This window comes from Lampetra planeri, chromosome 31 (assembly GCF_965212315.1).
Source record: "Lampetra planeri chromosome 31, kcLamPlan1.2.h2, whole genome shotgun sequence".
NCBI lineage: Eukaryota > Metazoa > Chordata > Hyperoartia > Petromyzontiformes > Petromyzontidae > Lampetra > Lampetra planeri.
Window position 1 is genome coordinate 4,296,719 of NC_136137.1, and position 17,112 is coordinate 4,313,830.

The 17,112-nt window shown below is 44.3% G+C and overlaps 1 protein-coding gene across 3 annotated transcripts; it reads right to left on the minus strand.

Annotated features, from left to right (window-relative positions):
• Positions 1 to 1,311: 1,311 nt before the first annotated feature.
• LOC144729114 (heterogeneous nuclear ribonucleoproteins A2/B1-like) lies at positions 1,312 to 13,441 on the minus strand. 3 transcript variants are annotated; one of them, XM_078609071.1, is made up of 11 exons: positions 13,313 to 13,441; positions 10,973 to 11,080; positions 10,081 to 10,227; positions 9,373 to 9,580; positions 8,613 to 8,717; positions 8,000 to 8,092; positions 6,905 to 6,967; positions 6,518 to 6,634; positions 5,823 to 5,945; positions 5,083 to 5,172; positions 1,312 to 1,459 (listed from the first exon to the last, which is right to left on the minus strand). In XM_078609071.1, the coding sequence occupies exons 1-10, from the start codon at positions 13,316 to 13,318 to the stop codon at positions 5,108 to 5,110; spliced, it is 1,035 nt and encodes a 344-aa protein (XP_078465197.1). In that variant the 5' UTR covers positions 13,319 to 13,441; the 3' UTR covers positions 1,312 to 1,459; positions 5,083 to 5,107. The 3 variants fall into 3 exon arrangements, with proteins under 3 accessions (XP_078465197.1, XP_078465196.1, XP_078465198.1); XM_078609070.1 differs by lacking the exon at positions 1,312 to 1,459 and adding an exon at positions 4,345 to 4,869; XM_078609072.1 differs by lacking the exon at positions 1,312 to 1,459 and adding an exon at positions 4,345 to 4,869 and having other exon boundaries at positions 13,316 to 13,403.
• Positions 13,442 to 17,112: the final 3,671 nt, after the last annotated feature.

Sequence of the window (17,112 nt, forward strand, 5' to 3'; positions counted from 1 at the left end):
TTTACACAAGTGACTCAGCTTTTATCGGCTTCTCACGAACTTGCAATTTGTGTCGGTTCGGCAGGCGAGAGCACCCAACGTCTGCGTCCAATTTGCTCTTTCCATAGATATAGAGGTGGCATGGCATGTCATTCTGGAAAATACAATAGTAACGCCATCTCGCCTCGAGTAATATCAATATCTTCATTTCTTGAAGGTAACACATTCCTGCGGAGGGAGCTGGTAGGAACGTTGGGTTGCTTGGTCAATGGCCAGGGTCAATGGCGGCGTGGTGTATTCTGCAAATATGGCCGACTGAGGGTGGGCACAAGCCGGCGTGAGTAGGTTAAACGTAGAGTTTTATAAGGGCACCACGGGGTGACCAGCCCCACCCCTCCCAGCCCCCACGAGGTGACGCACGTAAGGCTGAAGAGACAAGATGACTTCTATTACCCGTCCCTGGTACTGGCTAAAATGCCTCTTCGGGCTCGTCATCTTGTTGGGTGAATTTAATGCCAGTCGTCAAGCAGGCACTTGGACTGTAGTTGGAAGGCATGGGCCAGATCCACTCAACAACGGGAGGCTGCTGGACTTGTGCAGCTTGGGGCGCCTTGTAATTCATCAACGCATCCACATTATGGATGCAAGAGCGTACATCTCCTGGACCAGAGACAAACAGCAAATGCGGGCCAATGTGAAGTTGATCTGCCCACGACCAGCTTAGCGTCTGTAAAATTCACCCGCCATTCTTCTCCTGCAGGCGTCAGCGTTCAGACAAGGACCCCATTCATATCCGCAACAGCCTGGTCGAGTTGATGCAAGTTACGTGCAATGGAGGGGAAATGGGCGAGGTTCAGGACTGACTCATGCAGCTGATTTGGGTACATAGCAGACCTCCCCAGACCCTGGCTATGAACCTGCTGCTCAAAGCAGCAGGCACACTCACCAGACCGGTCCACTCCCACAACCTACATCTCACATCCAGAAACGGGGAGGCCTACCGCAGCCTCTGCTCGGTGTGGCGAGCTCGTGCGGCACTAACAGCCCACAATCACACATCACTTTAGTTCCATGAGAAAAGCTGGGCTGGCTGGTAGTGGTCTCAAGCCATGAGATTAATATGCAGTTTTCTTGATACAGGGCAGAGCATGGAGGCCAGAGTGCTGGGCTGTTGTAGTCTTCTGCAAATCGACAAGTGTGCATTGTTCGTTTCGTTGTCATTTCTGGTGCTCAGGGTCTTGACGAGACACTTAGTCCAATTTTACCCTTGGGCAAGCAGTGTAGGCTTAAGGATATAGTACCGTTTTTGACTCGTATCTCCAGAGACACAAATCAGTTTTTTCTGTATCCTTTATTACAAAAATAGTAGGAAAAACATTTCAGCTTATAAAATGTGCTTACGCTATATATTAGGCATAGTGTCCCACAAGACCATATTTAACATTTAGATGGACGTGCCGAGTCACTATTCACATCTTACCTGCGGAAGAAAAAACACAAGAAACACGGCCATTATGAAACAGCATGCGGTGCTACAAAGCACCTTGTTGCGTGTAAGCGATTCTAGCCCCAGTTACCTGAATGGAAGAAATACCTGGTTCCAATTCTAAGCGGATTGTGCAAGATTCAATCCGATCCTACAAAGAGAGCAATGTTTCAACACAAACAGCCGGGGCCCAAAGACGTCTTCTGCACGATATTGCTTTGACAATTCACAGCCGTTCGTCAATCTGGTGTTGGATGTAGGCTGCCATTCCGTCACCAAGTCTCATCCATCACCCATCTTCCCTTCCATAAAAGTATCCCTCCCCAAATCCATGTACGTTTCTTAATCTCTGAATTACGTTCAGATTCAATTCTCTCATGAAATTCCAAGCATGCTTCCATTAATCTGTGCACCGTTTGCGTTTCTATTTTCTTTGAGGTATCCACATTTTTAAACCCACATCACAGTACCAATGAGAAAAACTTTACTCTATAGGCAGTGATGGTATGTTGCTTTTCATAATGAAATTTAATCAAAATCACCTGCCTCTGATCATTATCTCAAGCCACCTTCAATAATTCCTCTAATAATACTTACTGTTATTTTCCCGGTGTCCCTCCATCGCATACGTTATTGTTCAGCGAGCTTGTAATCGTTTTCATGATACATCTTAAGCCGAAATATCAAGTCTTCTTAAGTTCTTCAACAATTTCCATTGGTGGCTACCAACGCAGAAAACCTGAGATGGTCAACTGATGAATCCTCGTCTACGACTTATTTCTCAAAAGCAAGGCCCAGAAAATGTCATTGCTGTGAATATCCTTAGTGAGAGTGCATCTCCTTGCCCAACTCCTCATACAATTCGTAGTTACTTTTCTTCATGCAATTACAGTGGAGCCGAGACTGTCAACTCTAAGTAAAACACGTACTGCAGTACATTTATATATTACTGCAGTTGCTCCGGTAAAAATAACTTGGTCCCTTTGCCAACCCACTGTTAGATGGAGGCCTTCTCACACCATCTGTGGAATGGTTGTTTTGACCGGAATTCATTGCCGGGTTGGTGAAGGGGGTGCACGAATGGCATCGCTACCATTTGTGTTGTGGCCGAGGATTCGAGCTGCCGATTGCTGGCTTCATCGCAGTGCCAAATGCTCAGTTGCTGAAGTATCATGTGAATAAGTAAATAATTAAATCTATGAGAATATAAATACCTTCACAACACCTGAGTCGTTCAAGACACAATTGGACCATTTTTAATATTACGCTTCAGCCAAATGAAGGCAACTAATTGAAAAGCCTAAGTTGTGGTGTACGGCCACATTTTACTGATGTTGGGAAGGCCAAAGGGTGTGCTTTAAAACCAACACATGCCAAGGAAGTATGTCCAGCAGCCTGTTGGCTGTACTGCCACCCACATGCACCTTGCATCTGGCTGCTTTGAGTATACTCTAGGCCTGGACAGCATTGGCAGTGCTTCCCATCATGCTAAAACACACCTTACATTTTTCTACTTGGCATATTTTGTCTCTCCCCATATGTTTTTTGCGGAAGGGCATTTGCAGCCAATGCATGAGGCAGCATATGAAAGCAAAGGTAGGTTCCTTCTCTTGTACGTGTACAGCCTTTTTCAAGCCACTGCTGGAAGGGGCCCGAGGCACCATAGACTTGCATGGCTCTACTAGCAGTGCTTAGATGCCACAAGAGGATTTTATTTAAGATTCCTACATGTTGAATGTATGCACCTTCCGGCCAAAGTAAATTCCTTGTCTGTGCGAACTTTCATGGCGAATAAAACCCCTTCTGATTACGCTTCACCGGCAGCAAATGCACCGGACAAGGCCTCAACTACTTCAGGCACAGGCCAAAGTTGATGGCAGCCTCCCTTCAAAAAACACCATCTCTATTCCATTAACCTTCAGCACTGGATTATGCCCTCCACATCCTGCAGCCAGCGATTGCCTTCTGGGCTCCATGCGTAGCTCTCCATTGCGCCGTGGTCGAGATGCATTTGGGCGTGTGTCTCTCTCCTCGCCCTCTGTAAGCAGCTAGCATAATCTTCTCATCCTAAAGGTGGAGTCTTCAACTCGCTGAGCTCCTACTACCGTGTGGTAAATATGTTCAGATGTTCATATTGCCAATCACCTCCATGACCTCATTTAGCCTGAAATAGGTTACTTTTTATCCAATTCCATTAACCAGTGATTATTTATACCAAATCCTCACATGAAAGTAGGCCAAATAACCTCTACAACAGTGGTGGCCTTTCGACCAGCAGTGGCATACACAACTGTCGGGCTCTACCGTTACCAAAATCATGGGTGTGCCAGGCAAAGGCTTATTTTTAGCAGACAGCAAATTGTTTGGCATCACCTAGTGAGCATTTGTGAAAGTACATATTGTTTTACAGTATGGGAGGCACATTTGCCATTTTTTTTATGTTAAAAGTATGAACGTGTGTCTTGAGATTTGTGCCGTGGTGAAATCTGTCCTCATGAAGCAATGCAAGGTAAAAATACCTCAAGTATGTGTTGTGGCGGAGGCCAAATAATAAGAGCATTTTTATAACAATATATGCTAAACATGTGTTCCCTCAACAGTGTTTATATTTAGCAAATGGGCATCATGGAAGTGTAATGTCTGATGGTATGGTCAACAAACCCATTTTATTCACAGTACCTTGCGAGAACGCATCTATTGCACATTCAGGGGTGCAATTGTTCATTAGGTTAGCAGTTCACCAGAATAAAGGTGAGCAACCTATATCATGTTGCTTTGCACTACACAACTGCTGAAGCAGTTTAAGAAGCAAGTGTAATGCCTTCTGACTCCCACCTCCCATGTCCCCCCTAAATAAAGACCTCAATCTAACATTAAAGTATCTTAAATTGTCTTTTATTCGACACTACAATACAAACCAACATGTGCACAGGAGAGAAAAAAAATAACTACATTTTTTTCTGTTTCCAAACAACCAAATAAGTCACAGTTACAGTATCATATGCTAGACAAAAATACTACGCTTTCATACAAAAGATAAAAAGGTATTGAAGTTAACTAAAAACGGCCGTTCATCATCCAGCAAGCTCTGGAATGGTAGAACTTAAAACAAAGTGTTTTGCTTGTCGTTAATACAAGGGAAAAAAACAAATAGGTAACAGCCTTAACAACTATTTTATTATTCATTTTCACCTATCGAAAAAACCATTCCCAAAGGATGAACGCACTAACAATCTCGCGTCTACCGCAGGCGTCTGTGGGCTCCTCTGTTAAAAGCCTCTCTCCTCACTGCCTCGACAAGGTAAGAAGGCTGCCGCCAACACGGGATGAGGAAGAGCATAACCTGCCGCTGTCCTGCCCCACCACCTGTCCCGTTCAGTTCCTCCTTTTTAATACATTGATGCCTGTCAAACACGAACAAGACGGCATTCCTTGTTAACGACTCGTCTAGGTGTACGTCAAAACGTCTCAATGCATTTCTCAACGCACTCAATTCAAATTAAGTGGGGTGTGGTCTTAAAAGTGGCACATGCCGTGATCTGTTCTGTTTGGTTGAAATGCGGCAGATGTGCGTGTGTGTGGCATTTTAGAGTGCATGGGGTTGGGGGGGGCATTACCTTTGAGAAATCCTGCCCACAATGATCAGTATCTGCCACCACGAACTCCGTAGTTTCCGCCGCCGCCACCGCCGCCAGAGTTATAGCCACCTGTTGGCAAGCATCGCCATTTGTAATGGATTCACGATGAAGTACGACGCGGCAGTTGCGATTGGAAGGATTCTTCACTAAAGATACCCATTGGCAAGCATCGCAATTAGCAAGGTTTTTCTAAGACACCGGATGGAAAACGTTACCCGACGATCCACTACCTGTTGGCTAACACCGCCATTGTGAATTCGACAACAAGGTATGTGCGCTACCCTAACACTTGGTCATTTAACGATGCATCGCTTTGATCAAAAATAGATTCGTACGCCCACCGATGCATGCAGTGAATTGAACTTAAGGATTTATACGATAGGCACAAGTGAAAAAAAGCAGAAATACAACCAAACAAGATGGTAAAAATAAAAAATGAAGGATTTCATTTTAAAATTGAATCGCTGACAGATGCAGAGTCACGATCCAATTCAATAAAAGCTATTGTAGTAAATGTAGCGCAAGTAGTTGGCTGCCAAAATTACACAACCCAATTACATACATATAAGAGTTGAATTCAATTCTCACATGCACAATGACGCGTGTTCTGCGAGCGTAGGCCTTGATGGATCGATGCATCGTCACGCGTCTACATTCATGCCTGTCGCTTGTTCGTGCCACACGTGGCCTCTATTTTCAGCATAGTGGGGCTGCTTTACCTCCTCCGTAGGGGCCCCCACTCCTCTGGTTGAAGTTTCCGCCGCCCTTCATGGGACCGTAGCTCGACTGCTGTTGGTTGTAGTTGCCAAAGTCATTGTACTGGCCGCCGCCTCCATAATTGCCTGGGGTGAGGAATTGCAACGTTATCGTCAAACTAAGGTGAATTATGAAAAACCATTCATAATTGCGAGTTAAAGTGTACACGCAGGAAATCTTTACGGGGGGGAGTCTCAAGACTTTCAAGGAGGCAGTGGCGTAGCGTCGTTGGCATGGGCCCTGGAGCAAGGAATGAAATGGGGGGCCCCCCCCACCGCCCAAACTTCAGCCCCTTTTCAAAACCTGGCATCTGAGCCCTTGTGCAGCTGCACCGTCTGCGCCCTCGATAGCTACGCCACTGTCAAAGGAGGGTACACACTACTCGAGTTGCTGAGCCAATGCCTTTCGTGGGTTGTTTTGCATGTGGGAACAAACTGGAGTGCCTGGAGGAAAACCCGCACATGCAAGAGAACACGACTTCAGGGGGCTCCACATTGGTTGAGAAACACACGCAACCACAAGACTGCACACTCTTTAGACGTACGTACCAAGGGATTAGCACTCAAGCCTTCCAATGTCACCAAGCTACTACAAGCAACCTACCACCATACACCTGCAAGTAAAAGTTACAATTGAGAAGAGACTGATGGACACTCACCACCTCCATAACCACCACCGCCGCCACCATAGCCACCCCCTCCTCCCCCCCCTCCATTGTAGCCGCCACCATGATTCCCATAGCCTCCGCCGCCGCCACCACCACCACCAAAGTTCCCTGTGCAAGCACGAGAAAGGGTTAGACATGTAAAGCATCGTTTCATCAATGAGAATTAATTGTTACGTCCATGACACATTGCGTCTTAATTGTGCACATTTACAGATTATGCCAAGTACATATGCTAAAATTACTGTCATATCATTGCTAATACCGCAATGGGCTTTTGCTTATAAACAATGCTTACATACTGCTCAAATTGGATTGAATGAAAGAGACTGTGCCCCACTCCAGGACTTCTGACACAATGTGGAAAATAAGCAAACTCACCATTGCCATAGCCATTGTAGCCATCATTTCCATAGCCACCACCCCTGCCACCACCATAGCCACCTGAAATCACACGGAATGTTATATATATTTTCAAACTGCACATTCAACATACTTGCAGATATGTTATACTTGTAATGTTTGAATTCCCATTTCCAACAGTTCCCTTTAATTTTTTTAAGAAACCCACAACCTTGGAAGACTTCTAAGAAAGGCACCACATTGAGAGTGTGGTTAACTCTGATAACATGTATTATTTCCAGGTCTGCTCGGCAGCTGCACAGAATCAAGTAAATTCAGTTGTTGAACAAAGAAACTGATGTCTCAACATAAATAACATTACTCAATTGGGATTAGTCATAGCAATCATTGCCCTCCCTCCACACCCCATCTAGCAGATGAGGACAGCTACCACTGGGGGTGCCGTTTCAAAATGTTTTAGATGCGATTTAAGTCCCATATAGCATGGAAAGCAGGGTTTCCCAAAATTCTGAAATTGAAACCCACCACGCTATGCACTTCCGCGTTTACCAATTTATTCCCCATTAAAATACAAATGAACTCATTCCACGTTGCACAATGATCATTAAACACGTGTACACACACGCATACCGAGATTTCAATCTGGTATCGGCTCCCATTAACGCACACAATTGTTTAGTGCGTCACGTGGGACGCTAGCAATCATCGGCCACGTGCAGCGTGTAATGATTTTGTATTTGATTGGGGAGTAAAATGGTAAATGCAAGAAGACGTAGCGTGGTGGGTCACGAGTAGGCCTCGGGCAAGGTAAGGTAAAAGTGTAAAAACAACGAGCCTACCTTTACCCTACCTTTTACCCTTTAGCAGGTAAGGTAAAAAGCAACGAGCCTACCTTTTACCCTACCCATTACCCTTACCCCTTGGCATGTCGACACCTTTACCCTTTAACCCTGTAAAAAGGGTACAATTACCTTACCTTGCCGAGGCCTAGTTACGAGGACTGGAGTTTGGGATACCGTGGTATAAAGTGATGAGACACCCTTGCACAAAAGGGTTGCCACCTAAAAATTATTTCCATTGCATTTGTAATGGTGCTTGAACCGCTTAACTCACCTCCACCTCCGTAGTTTCCACCGCCGCCGCCACGGCCAAAGTTTCCACCGCCACCGCCGCCACCACCACCACCCCGTCCAAACCCACCACGGCCTGTAAACATTGGCACAAATGAGTCGCAGATATCGCAAACCCTTCCCCCACTAAAGCAATGTCACTTCATACCACTTATTGTATTATGCTTAGGTAGCCAGGACATCATCACCAAGTCTCAAAGACTTTTTCAGGAAGGACCTGCCAAGTTATGCAAGTAGGGGGCAATGATTGCCGCTGCGTGTAATCCCAATGGAGTACAGTACAGGTATTTGGCCAATAACAGCTACATTGTTTTTTATATGGAAGGAAACCAATGCAGAACAGAGGCATAACATACAAACTCGACAGACAGCAAACAAGTCAAGAATCAAACCCAGGCCCTTCTTTACTGCGTGGCACTAGTGTCACCATTGCGCCACCCTGCCACTCACTGATGTGCATGCACAGTAAACTATTTAAGGTAAGGGTGGGCCAGATAAAACTAAAAAGTTAATTAAAAACTCACTTGATTTCGGCTTTACAAAAATGCAGATGTGACAAAGTGGTGGTCGTGTCCTCTGCGTTTGGGTTTGCTCACCTCCACCGCCACCTCTCTGGTTCATCTGCATGGTCTCCATTTCATGGCGAGAGAGTGCTTTTCTGACTTCCAACTTGTGACAGTTGATGGTGTGGAACTTTTGAACTGTCGGATGGATACAAAAACAATGAGAAGGGGGTCACAACATACTTATGCAGCAGTTATTTAAAATAGAAAACATCAATTGAGTTTTTGCCCTGTTAAGACTTTGAGTTCTATAAAGGGCATTGTGATACATTTAGCCACCCTACAACTGCAACTTACAGTTCAGAACGTAATTGTCTTGTGAGCTTTCATGCACAAAATCAGACAAGTCAACTTTGTACTGCAGCCCCCATGGCTCTTACTACCCTGCCCTTGAGACGACCCTGCCCACCATCTTACAGCGTTCCTACTTTACAAATTGCGCAAAATTTGGTTTTGCGCATTTCGTTTAAGAACGCATATAAGAAACATTACGCTTATAATCAGGAAACGTTCCCCAATTCATAAGCAACATACATGGCAAACACGGCGTAATGAGGTGACTTATAGTCTGAGATTCCTGTAAATTTATTATCCTGCATTTAACATAGGCTTTCACAAGCAATGTTAAGGTTTTTTGATTAGATGGCTTAAACACATTTATGTTTACATAATGCAACCCCAAAAAACCTCCCATTAACTTGCATGATTACAGGCTATCCCCTCCTATCGGCCTATTCTGCCATCCCCCAAATAATTATCTGGTGACTTACGGTACCTTTCCCCGCAAACTTACAGACTATCTGGTCGACGGGGTCGTAGTCGTCGAAAGTGACGAAGGCGAAGCCCCTCTTCTTGCCCGTCTGCTTGTCGGTGACCATGTCAACACTTTCCACGCGCCCGAACTTCGAGAAGTAGTCGCGAAGGTGCGATTCATCGGTGTTGTCCTTGATTCCACCCACAAACAGCTTCTTCACCGTCACTTGGATTCCCGGTCGTGAATCCTGATGAACATAGCCACAGACCGAAGGCCAATGATCATTCCCCACCTACCCTTCGGAGTTTTCCCAAAGCATTAGAGAGTTGAGGTATTTTTATAAGCGAGATTCATTTAAAAAATCGATCCAGTTAATTAATCACCTATTAAAACCAACTACCTCCATCATCAATAATGTTGTATAGCAGAAACATGTTACGCATTTCATTGTACTTAACATGGTTTATGACCAACGTCAGATATTGTATCCTTTCCCAGTTGTATCCCAATTGTGCTATTGGTATCATGTTCCGAAACAAAGTATCCATTGGGGTAAAAATGTTACACCATGGTGTGAATAGCAACACAAGCACTGACAATGTGTGGTCCCAAGGCAGTGCCGGTAACAGAGGACAAGCCGTTTATTTAACAATCGTGCTGTAAATGAGCCAACAGCAGCTGGAAATACTGTAACATTTGTTTATTCAGAGCGTGCGTTCCCCCTCCCCTGCCGCCCAGGATACTCACGTCTCGCGGCACGGCCCTCTTGGCCTCGACGACTCGCCCATCCACCGTGTGTGGCCGCGCCTGCATGGCCGAGTTCACCTCCTCCATCACCGAGTAGGTGATGAAGCCGAAGCCGCGCGAACGCTTCGAGCTGGGGTCCTTCATCACCTGGTGGGGGGGGGAGACGCGCATCAAGTAGTCTGCCACAGTGGTTCTCCAGCAATGTATGTACATATGCTGAACTTTTCACACCGTACATAGCTAACCGTGCTCATCTGTGTGGGGACGGACAAGGTGTGGGAGAAGATATACAAGAATACACGGTGACCAGCGTACAACCACCACAAGGCTATGAATTTCAACACGTTAATTTTTGGGAGATTCCCTAACATCCTCTTATATGGACGTAGCGATTGGACATGGCCCACAGAGGATGCCTAGGGCAAATGTGGGCTTGACCAAGGAAGATTGCACAAAATGGGGTAGGTCAGGCTATGAGCCAGGGAGAGTTAAAAGTTTGCCATGATTGGAGTGAAGCCCCCACCTAATATAATTGGCTTTTAATGAAGTTTGTTAAAATGTTAACTCTGGATATTAGTTCGTATATTTAGTGATTTGAAGACTCTGGATTTGCCGAGTCAGATCGTTATGCACGTCACCATAAGATGACATTTAGAATCCACTAGGAAATGTAAACACTATTTGGGTGTATGCAATTATCACTTTACTTAATCATTAATGCTAGTGGTTAACAATTTCCCTAAATTATGCAACCACCTTTAACTTAACCCAAGTGATAAACAAAACTAAGCAAATTTGCTTGGCTGCAAATATGGTCATGTCATAAGCTGCACTGAAATTAGTGTTGTGCTTTGCAGTGTTCACACTTGCACAACATATACGGTGTACGTACCACACAGTCCACAATGGTGCCCCATTGCTCGTAGTATTCTCGTAAGCTTTCTTCAGTGGTTTCAAAGCTCAGTCCGCCGATAAACAGCTTCCGCATTTGCTCCGGCTCCTGTTATACAATGTAAAGATGGGGAGAGAAAACAGTTAATGCTATCGAATGAAAATGGTGTAGTTTGGCATGCCACTTCTGTTATACAAATGTATTAAGCAATGACGATCCAACCACTTGATTTCACCTCGTGTCAAGAGAGACATGGGGACAAATGCTTTCCATTCTTGACTTTTTTTTTAGCCTATCAAAACCAAGTACACATTCCATCTCGTCGAATACGGCACGGGTACTATTTTGCAATGAATACAGCCAAGCTTCCACAATAGGCAAGCTTAACAATCTCAGCACCACGGGATGAGGGTATATTTGCAGGAAAGCTAATGCTTACCGTAATAAAGACAACAACTCATTCTGAACTTGCCTCAACCCATAAGTCAAACATTAAACCACAACTCAAAACTAATGTGGTTAGAGTTTAGATACAATTTGTGGTTTCCCATTAACTAAAAACGTAAGGTGCAACCACAAACATTTATTCCTGCTCTAAAACCTCAATAGTAAAAAAATGGCAGTTTAGGAAGCCCAAGATTTAAGTGGACGACGCGTAAAACACGTGTCGTCTCCTGTAATGTTCAGCCCCTTTGTCAATCTCCTACTGGATGAAGAACCCCCTTCTCACTCCATATCGGTGACGGGGGTTGTTTGACCATACTTCGCAACGATAGACAGTGCTGGATCGTGGAGTACTGATTTTATATCACGTCTGTTCACCTACGATTACCCAACTTCCAAACCATCGCACACACTATGCTAATATACACTGATGGACTACGCTATTACCACCTCTGTAAAAATCGGATTGGTACGAAACAATGTGCCGCTTCATTCAAAAACAGCCCACATGTCGTATTTAAGTCATTAAAAAAAAGCTGAATTATAAAGTAAAACACGTGGATAGGTGCTCGGCTATTGATAAGCCTTAAAAAGCCAGTTGTGGAAATTCCACAATTGTATGGCCGGAGCGAGTCGTTACATAACACTAAATATCACACACCCACCTTGCGCATGCGGTTTTGCAGACAAATCATATTATTCCAGGAAGCACTTATATTGGCCACATTACATTGGAGGAAAAAATGAAGTGTAAGGGTGTTTTTTTTTTAACTTGTTTTAAATGAATACGAGTTAAGGTAGGTAATACTCTACAATTAAAAAAGCGTTTCAATTAGGTCAAATGTTTTATTCAATTAAACATCAGGCTTGTAAAAGTATTCAAACTTTCTTAATTGTATCTATTACAACTCGGGTCACGATTAAATAAAAAAAATCAACCTCTCGATAGGTATTAAGTCGTATCACGATTCGATTACTTTATATTTTTTCACATCAATGCAACTCCCAAAGCATCCGTGTGGCTTCAATGAACCTACCACAAAAAAAATACACGTAGCTGTAATATCTTAATACAACCACACAATTCGATTTTTCCCAGTTCGATATTTCGTCGCACGGCGAGGTTTTAATTAAGCACAAATTAGGCGTTCACAGCCTAAGATTCTACAACCGTTAGAGGCTGGGCCACAGCGACTTCCTTCCTGCCCTTCAAAATGCTTGGCGCAGTTTGAATGGATAGGTCGAATTGATACCATCGGTTGCGAAATAACAATCGCCACGTTAAACGCTTGTAAAACCACGTATACCACCATTTGCTAGGCCATGTTGGGCGAATTTTTTTTTAGACCAAAGTATCCAGATAATTTGTACCCTTAACCCATTGATAAAAAAAATTCGGACATTCAACACACACACGGATGCACCGATATAATACAAAGCTTAATAATAATCGATACTCCGTAATCGATTAACCGCCATGTGCTCACCTAAGATGGGCGTCACGGCCTTCCGCAGTACCCCCACCGCGCGCGGCCATTTTAAACCTCGCCGTTACAAACAACTCACCCGCACACATTTCTCCCTAACAGTGGTCGTTTATTACACCGACGGCAAGAGCAGACACATTGTTGTTGTTTTAAAATCCATCGGTTAGAAGGGAACAACCCGAACCCACCGCAATTAAAACGAGCGAGGTTGCCGCCGAGCACAATGGCCGGCCCGCTTTGAAGCCATTAACGCGACGCAACCTTGCAGCCTGGGACCCCGATTAGAATCCGCGATCATCCGGCCGTATCGGCGCACGCATCGCGACGAATCGACCGCGTTACGATGGCTTAGGGTGTACTCGGCGATACCCGCGCGATATTTTGTGTCCTCTCACACACAAAACCTCACCACCATCTTCGGTGATTGAAGGGAAGAGCGGCGAGCGAAGCGGGCGGACCGGCGGTCGAACTTTCAAGAAGGCGCGGTCACGTGGTGGGCGCTGTCGTCACGCTTATAATGACATGCTAATGAGGTACGTTCATCTAATTTTTTTTATTAGCGCAGTCATAAATTACAGTGAATGTGTTTATACAAAGCTGTGACCTAATAAATTGTAAGTTACTGATGAGGTTGTTATTTTGTTTTGTTTTTAGAATTGTTTTTATCCCATACACGCCCCCCGCCCGTCCACCCCGCCCCCCTAACCACCCCCGGCTCTCTTTGTTCAGTTCACGCCTTGCACGCAATGGCCTCCATTTGTCAATCCACTGCTGTATGAAGGGATATAAACTCACATCAAGATTAAACTCATACCTGTCATACTCTTAGGTTTTTTCGGTGAAGTCACGTAGGTAAAAATAATAAAAATGAATAAGAAAAAAAAATCTATGCTAATAAAATAAATAATAAAAATGTAATAATAGAAATAATCTTTTTACCTACGTGACTTTACCGAAAAAACCTAAAAATGTATTGTCTATTTGTTGTGTTTCTCCCTTGTGATGGGACTTTGTAGGATTAACGTTGAGATTTATAAGGATCACTGGGTGACCAATAAGGTCTAAATTGGTCTGTAATAAGGTAGGGCACTGATAAGGGGTTGACAGGTATGAATACACACAAAACTATTAGGTTATAAAAAAAACAAGATATTATTTTGTGTTTCATCCTTTGTGATTGGACTTTGTAGGATGAACGTTGAGATTTATAAGGATCACTGGGTGACCAATAAGGTCTGAATTGGTTTGTAATAAGGTAGGGCACTGATAAGGGGTTGACATGCATGCGTGCTAATCGGAGGTGCAGGGGAAGGAAATTCGTTTTCAATTTAGGTGCAAAAGTGCTACAGCTTCAGTGGCTTCCTAACATCGGAAGGAAGAGCGTTCCAGACGGCCGCAGAAGCGCATCTGAAAGCGTGCGATACGCGAAGTGACACCACAGAAATCATCTACTTCGTTAACCGAGGCATTATTGTGCTGTACGTTGTTTTTAGATTATCCTGCAGGTCTGTACAAGAAACATTTCTAAATACTGTATTCATGTTATTGAAACAATCAGTGTTGTCACCGAATCCCAGTTACTGTAAACACAGTTTTAAACGGAATAATAAATTATTCCACAAGTCACATGATCTTCACGGTGTGTTTTTATCATCAAGGAGGAAGATACAGGGAACAACGTAGGGTATGTAATCTAAGCAGGTTCTTTTAAAGGTATTTTTGTCTGGGGGTAAATGGGGTACTTTATAAATGTCAATTATTTATGGGGTACTTTATTAATTCAATTATTTATTACTGTTCCAACGTGAAACAGCAATACATTTGGCACATTTGATTCACATGACATGTATTAATATTGGTAGGAATCTCCTGGTTACACCAGCCCACAGGGGATTATTGTGTCCGTTGTGCAGGGAGGGGCTGGGTGGGGAGGGAGGGGCTGGGTGGGGAGGAGAGGGGCTGGGTGGGGCTGGGTGGGGAGGGTATGGAGGGGCTGGGTGGGGAGGGGCTGGTCACCCCATGGTGCCCTTATAAAGCTCAACGTTTAACTTACTCACGCCGGCTTGTGCCCGCCCTCACAGTCGGGCATATTTGCGGAATACACCATGCCGCCGTTGACCCTGGCCATTGACCGAGCAACCCAACGTTCCTACCAGCTCCCTCCGCAGGAATGTGTTTAGTTGTGTCGGGTGGAGGAGGGTTACCAATGCATTTATACACCTCACCGAAATAAATCATGCATCATAATGTGGCCGTGAAAGGCTACGTTTAGAGTTCGTGAAGCTTTGCTGTTCCTCCTCAGTTGAAGGAGCGCAAACTTAAGGTGGTTTACGGTAAGGTCCATAGTTTGGGTTGCATGGCCACAGTCGAGCCACTGTGGCTTGTCTTAAATTATTAAATAATACTCTTTGGTTCTTTTGGTAAAGTCACGTAGGTATAAAAATAATAGATCACGACGTTTCGACCGCAACACAAGCAATCGTCATCAGGTGGGACAACCACAGCAAGAAAAAACTGCTGAAGTAGGCGACAGATCTGCCGTGGCACGAGGTTATATAGGCCTCGGCAGTAGGGGGGGGAGAGAGAAGGGGGGGAAGGAGGCGGGGCAGAAAGTGGACCCCATAGTAGCACCCGGGTCACTGGAGTAAAGTGGGCCACCGCAGCAGCACTGGAGAGGTCAGCTGCAGGGGGGCAGAGAGAAGGGGGGGGGGGGCAGCACAGAGAGAAAGAGAGAAAGACACACAGAGAGTCGGAAATAACAACTGGCATAGGCAGGTAAGATAGAGACATCACAGTCAGTTAAGACTTTACCTGGTTAATAACGTCCTTCCAATGATTGCTCAGTTAGTACCCATCTTCTTGGTTGAAGTTGTGTCTGTGTTTATATATCTGGATGGCTTCATGAACAAATCTCTAATAGCCGGTGGGTTTGCAGTGTCTTGGAAAAGTCAGTTTCGTGTGAGACCACTGGGTTAAAACAATGATCAGCAACGGCAAAGGTATTGGTCCTACCGTGTTTCAGATCTGCCTTGTGTTAGCGAAAGCGGGCCGAGACATGTCATTTTGTTTCCCAAATGTAACTGCTGCCGCAGCCACAATTCAGTTTGTAGACACTCGGATATTGCATATCAGGAATCACATCCTTTACAGATGGGATCAAATCACGGATTTTGTGTACTGTGTTGAAACGAACCTGGATCTTGTGTTTGTTTAAGATTTTGGAAATCTTTTTGGTAACCCCTGCTATGTATGGCAAAGTGATGGTATTGGTTGGATCATCAGATGGCTGTCTCCCCTCATCAAAACCCTACACCATAGGGCCCATTAATTGCCATCCTTTTCCACTTCCATGGTGAATTTTAAAGATGGGTGTATGGAATTAATGTGGTTGAAAAATTGGTTCAGTGCTGGCAGGCCATGTGGCCAGATGACGAACGTGTCATCTACGTATCTCTTCCACAAGGACGTAGGGTGGATGTCTGGATGCAAGGCCGTAGCCATGTAGTCAAAATTGGGGGGGACCAAATCTTCCAGGGTGCATGGGGGTCCCACCCCAGAAAAAAAAAAAATCTAAATTTGAAAACTCATTTCCTGCCTAAAGTATTTAAAAATTCAACGACACATGGGATAGATTTTGGTATTTTATTTACAATAATGTATAATAGTGGATTGTATTACATTGCTGTTTTTACTTTTTTACCATTTCTTGTTTCATTGTATGTAATTGCAGAGATTAGGGATTAATAAAGTACAACCATAACCACAATCATATAAACATACATCTATGCATTGATTTATATGAAGATAAGTCCAGATATTGTGGCCAAGGTTTAGCAAATTGATGTTTTTATTTACATAGCATAGCAATTTTTTTACAGCAATATATTGGGGGGGACATTTTGAGCATATTTTAATATGGGGGGGGGGGGTGGGGATGTGTGCCCCCCAATATATATTATAATTACAGCCTTGTCTGGATGGCATCTGTCTCAAAATTCTCCATGCTAGCAACGAATTGCCACGTTCCGTTAAAGTGACACTAAAACCTTACCAATTGGCCGTGTCCGGTGTTGTCGGGTTTAACAACACGTTTATGTATTTAGACTATCTAACCCAAACAAAAAAACGCCCTCTATCATGCATGGACAATGTTGGTCGCGAAAGCCTACTTAGGTGTTAAAATGGTATTATTTATAATATTTTTTAGAA

What these genes read in the sequence shown, in the direction of transcription:
- LOC144729114 (XM_078609071.1), bottom strand. An exon ending in CCAGAGAGGTGGCGGTGGAG is followed by an intron (nt 8,093 to 8,612) that starts GTGAGCAAACCC and finishes CAATGTTTACAG; the next exon opens with GCCGTGGTGGGTTTGGACGG. An exon ending in TGGGGGCCCCTACGGAGGAG is followed by an intron (nt 5,173 to 5,822) that starts GTAAAGCAGCCC and finishes GCTTGCCAACAG; the next exon opens with GTGGCTATAACTCTGGCGGC.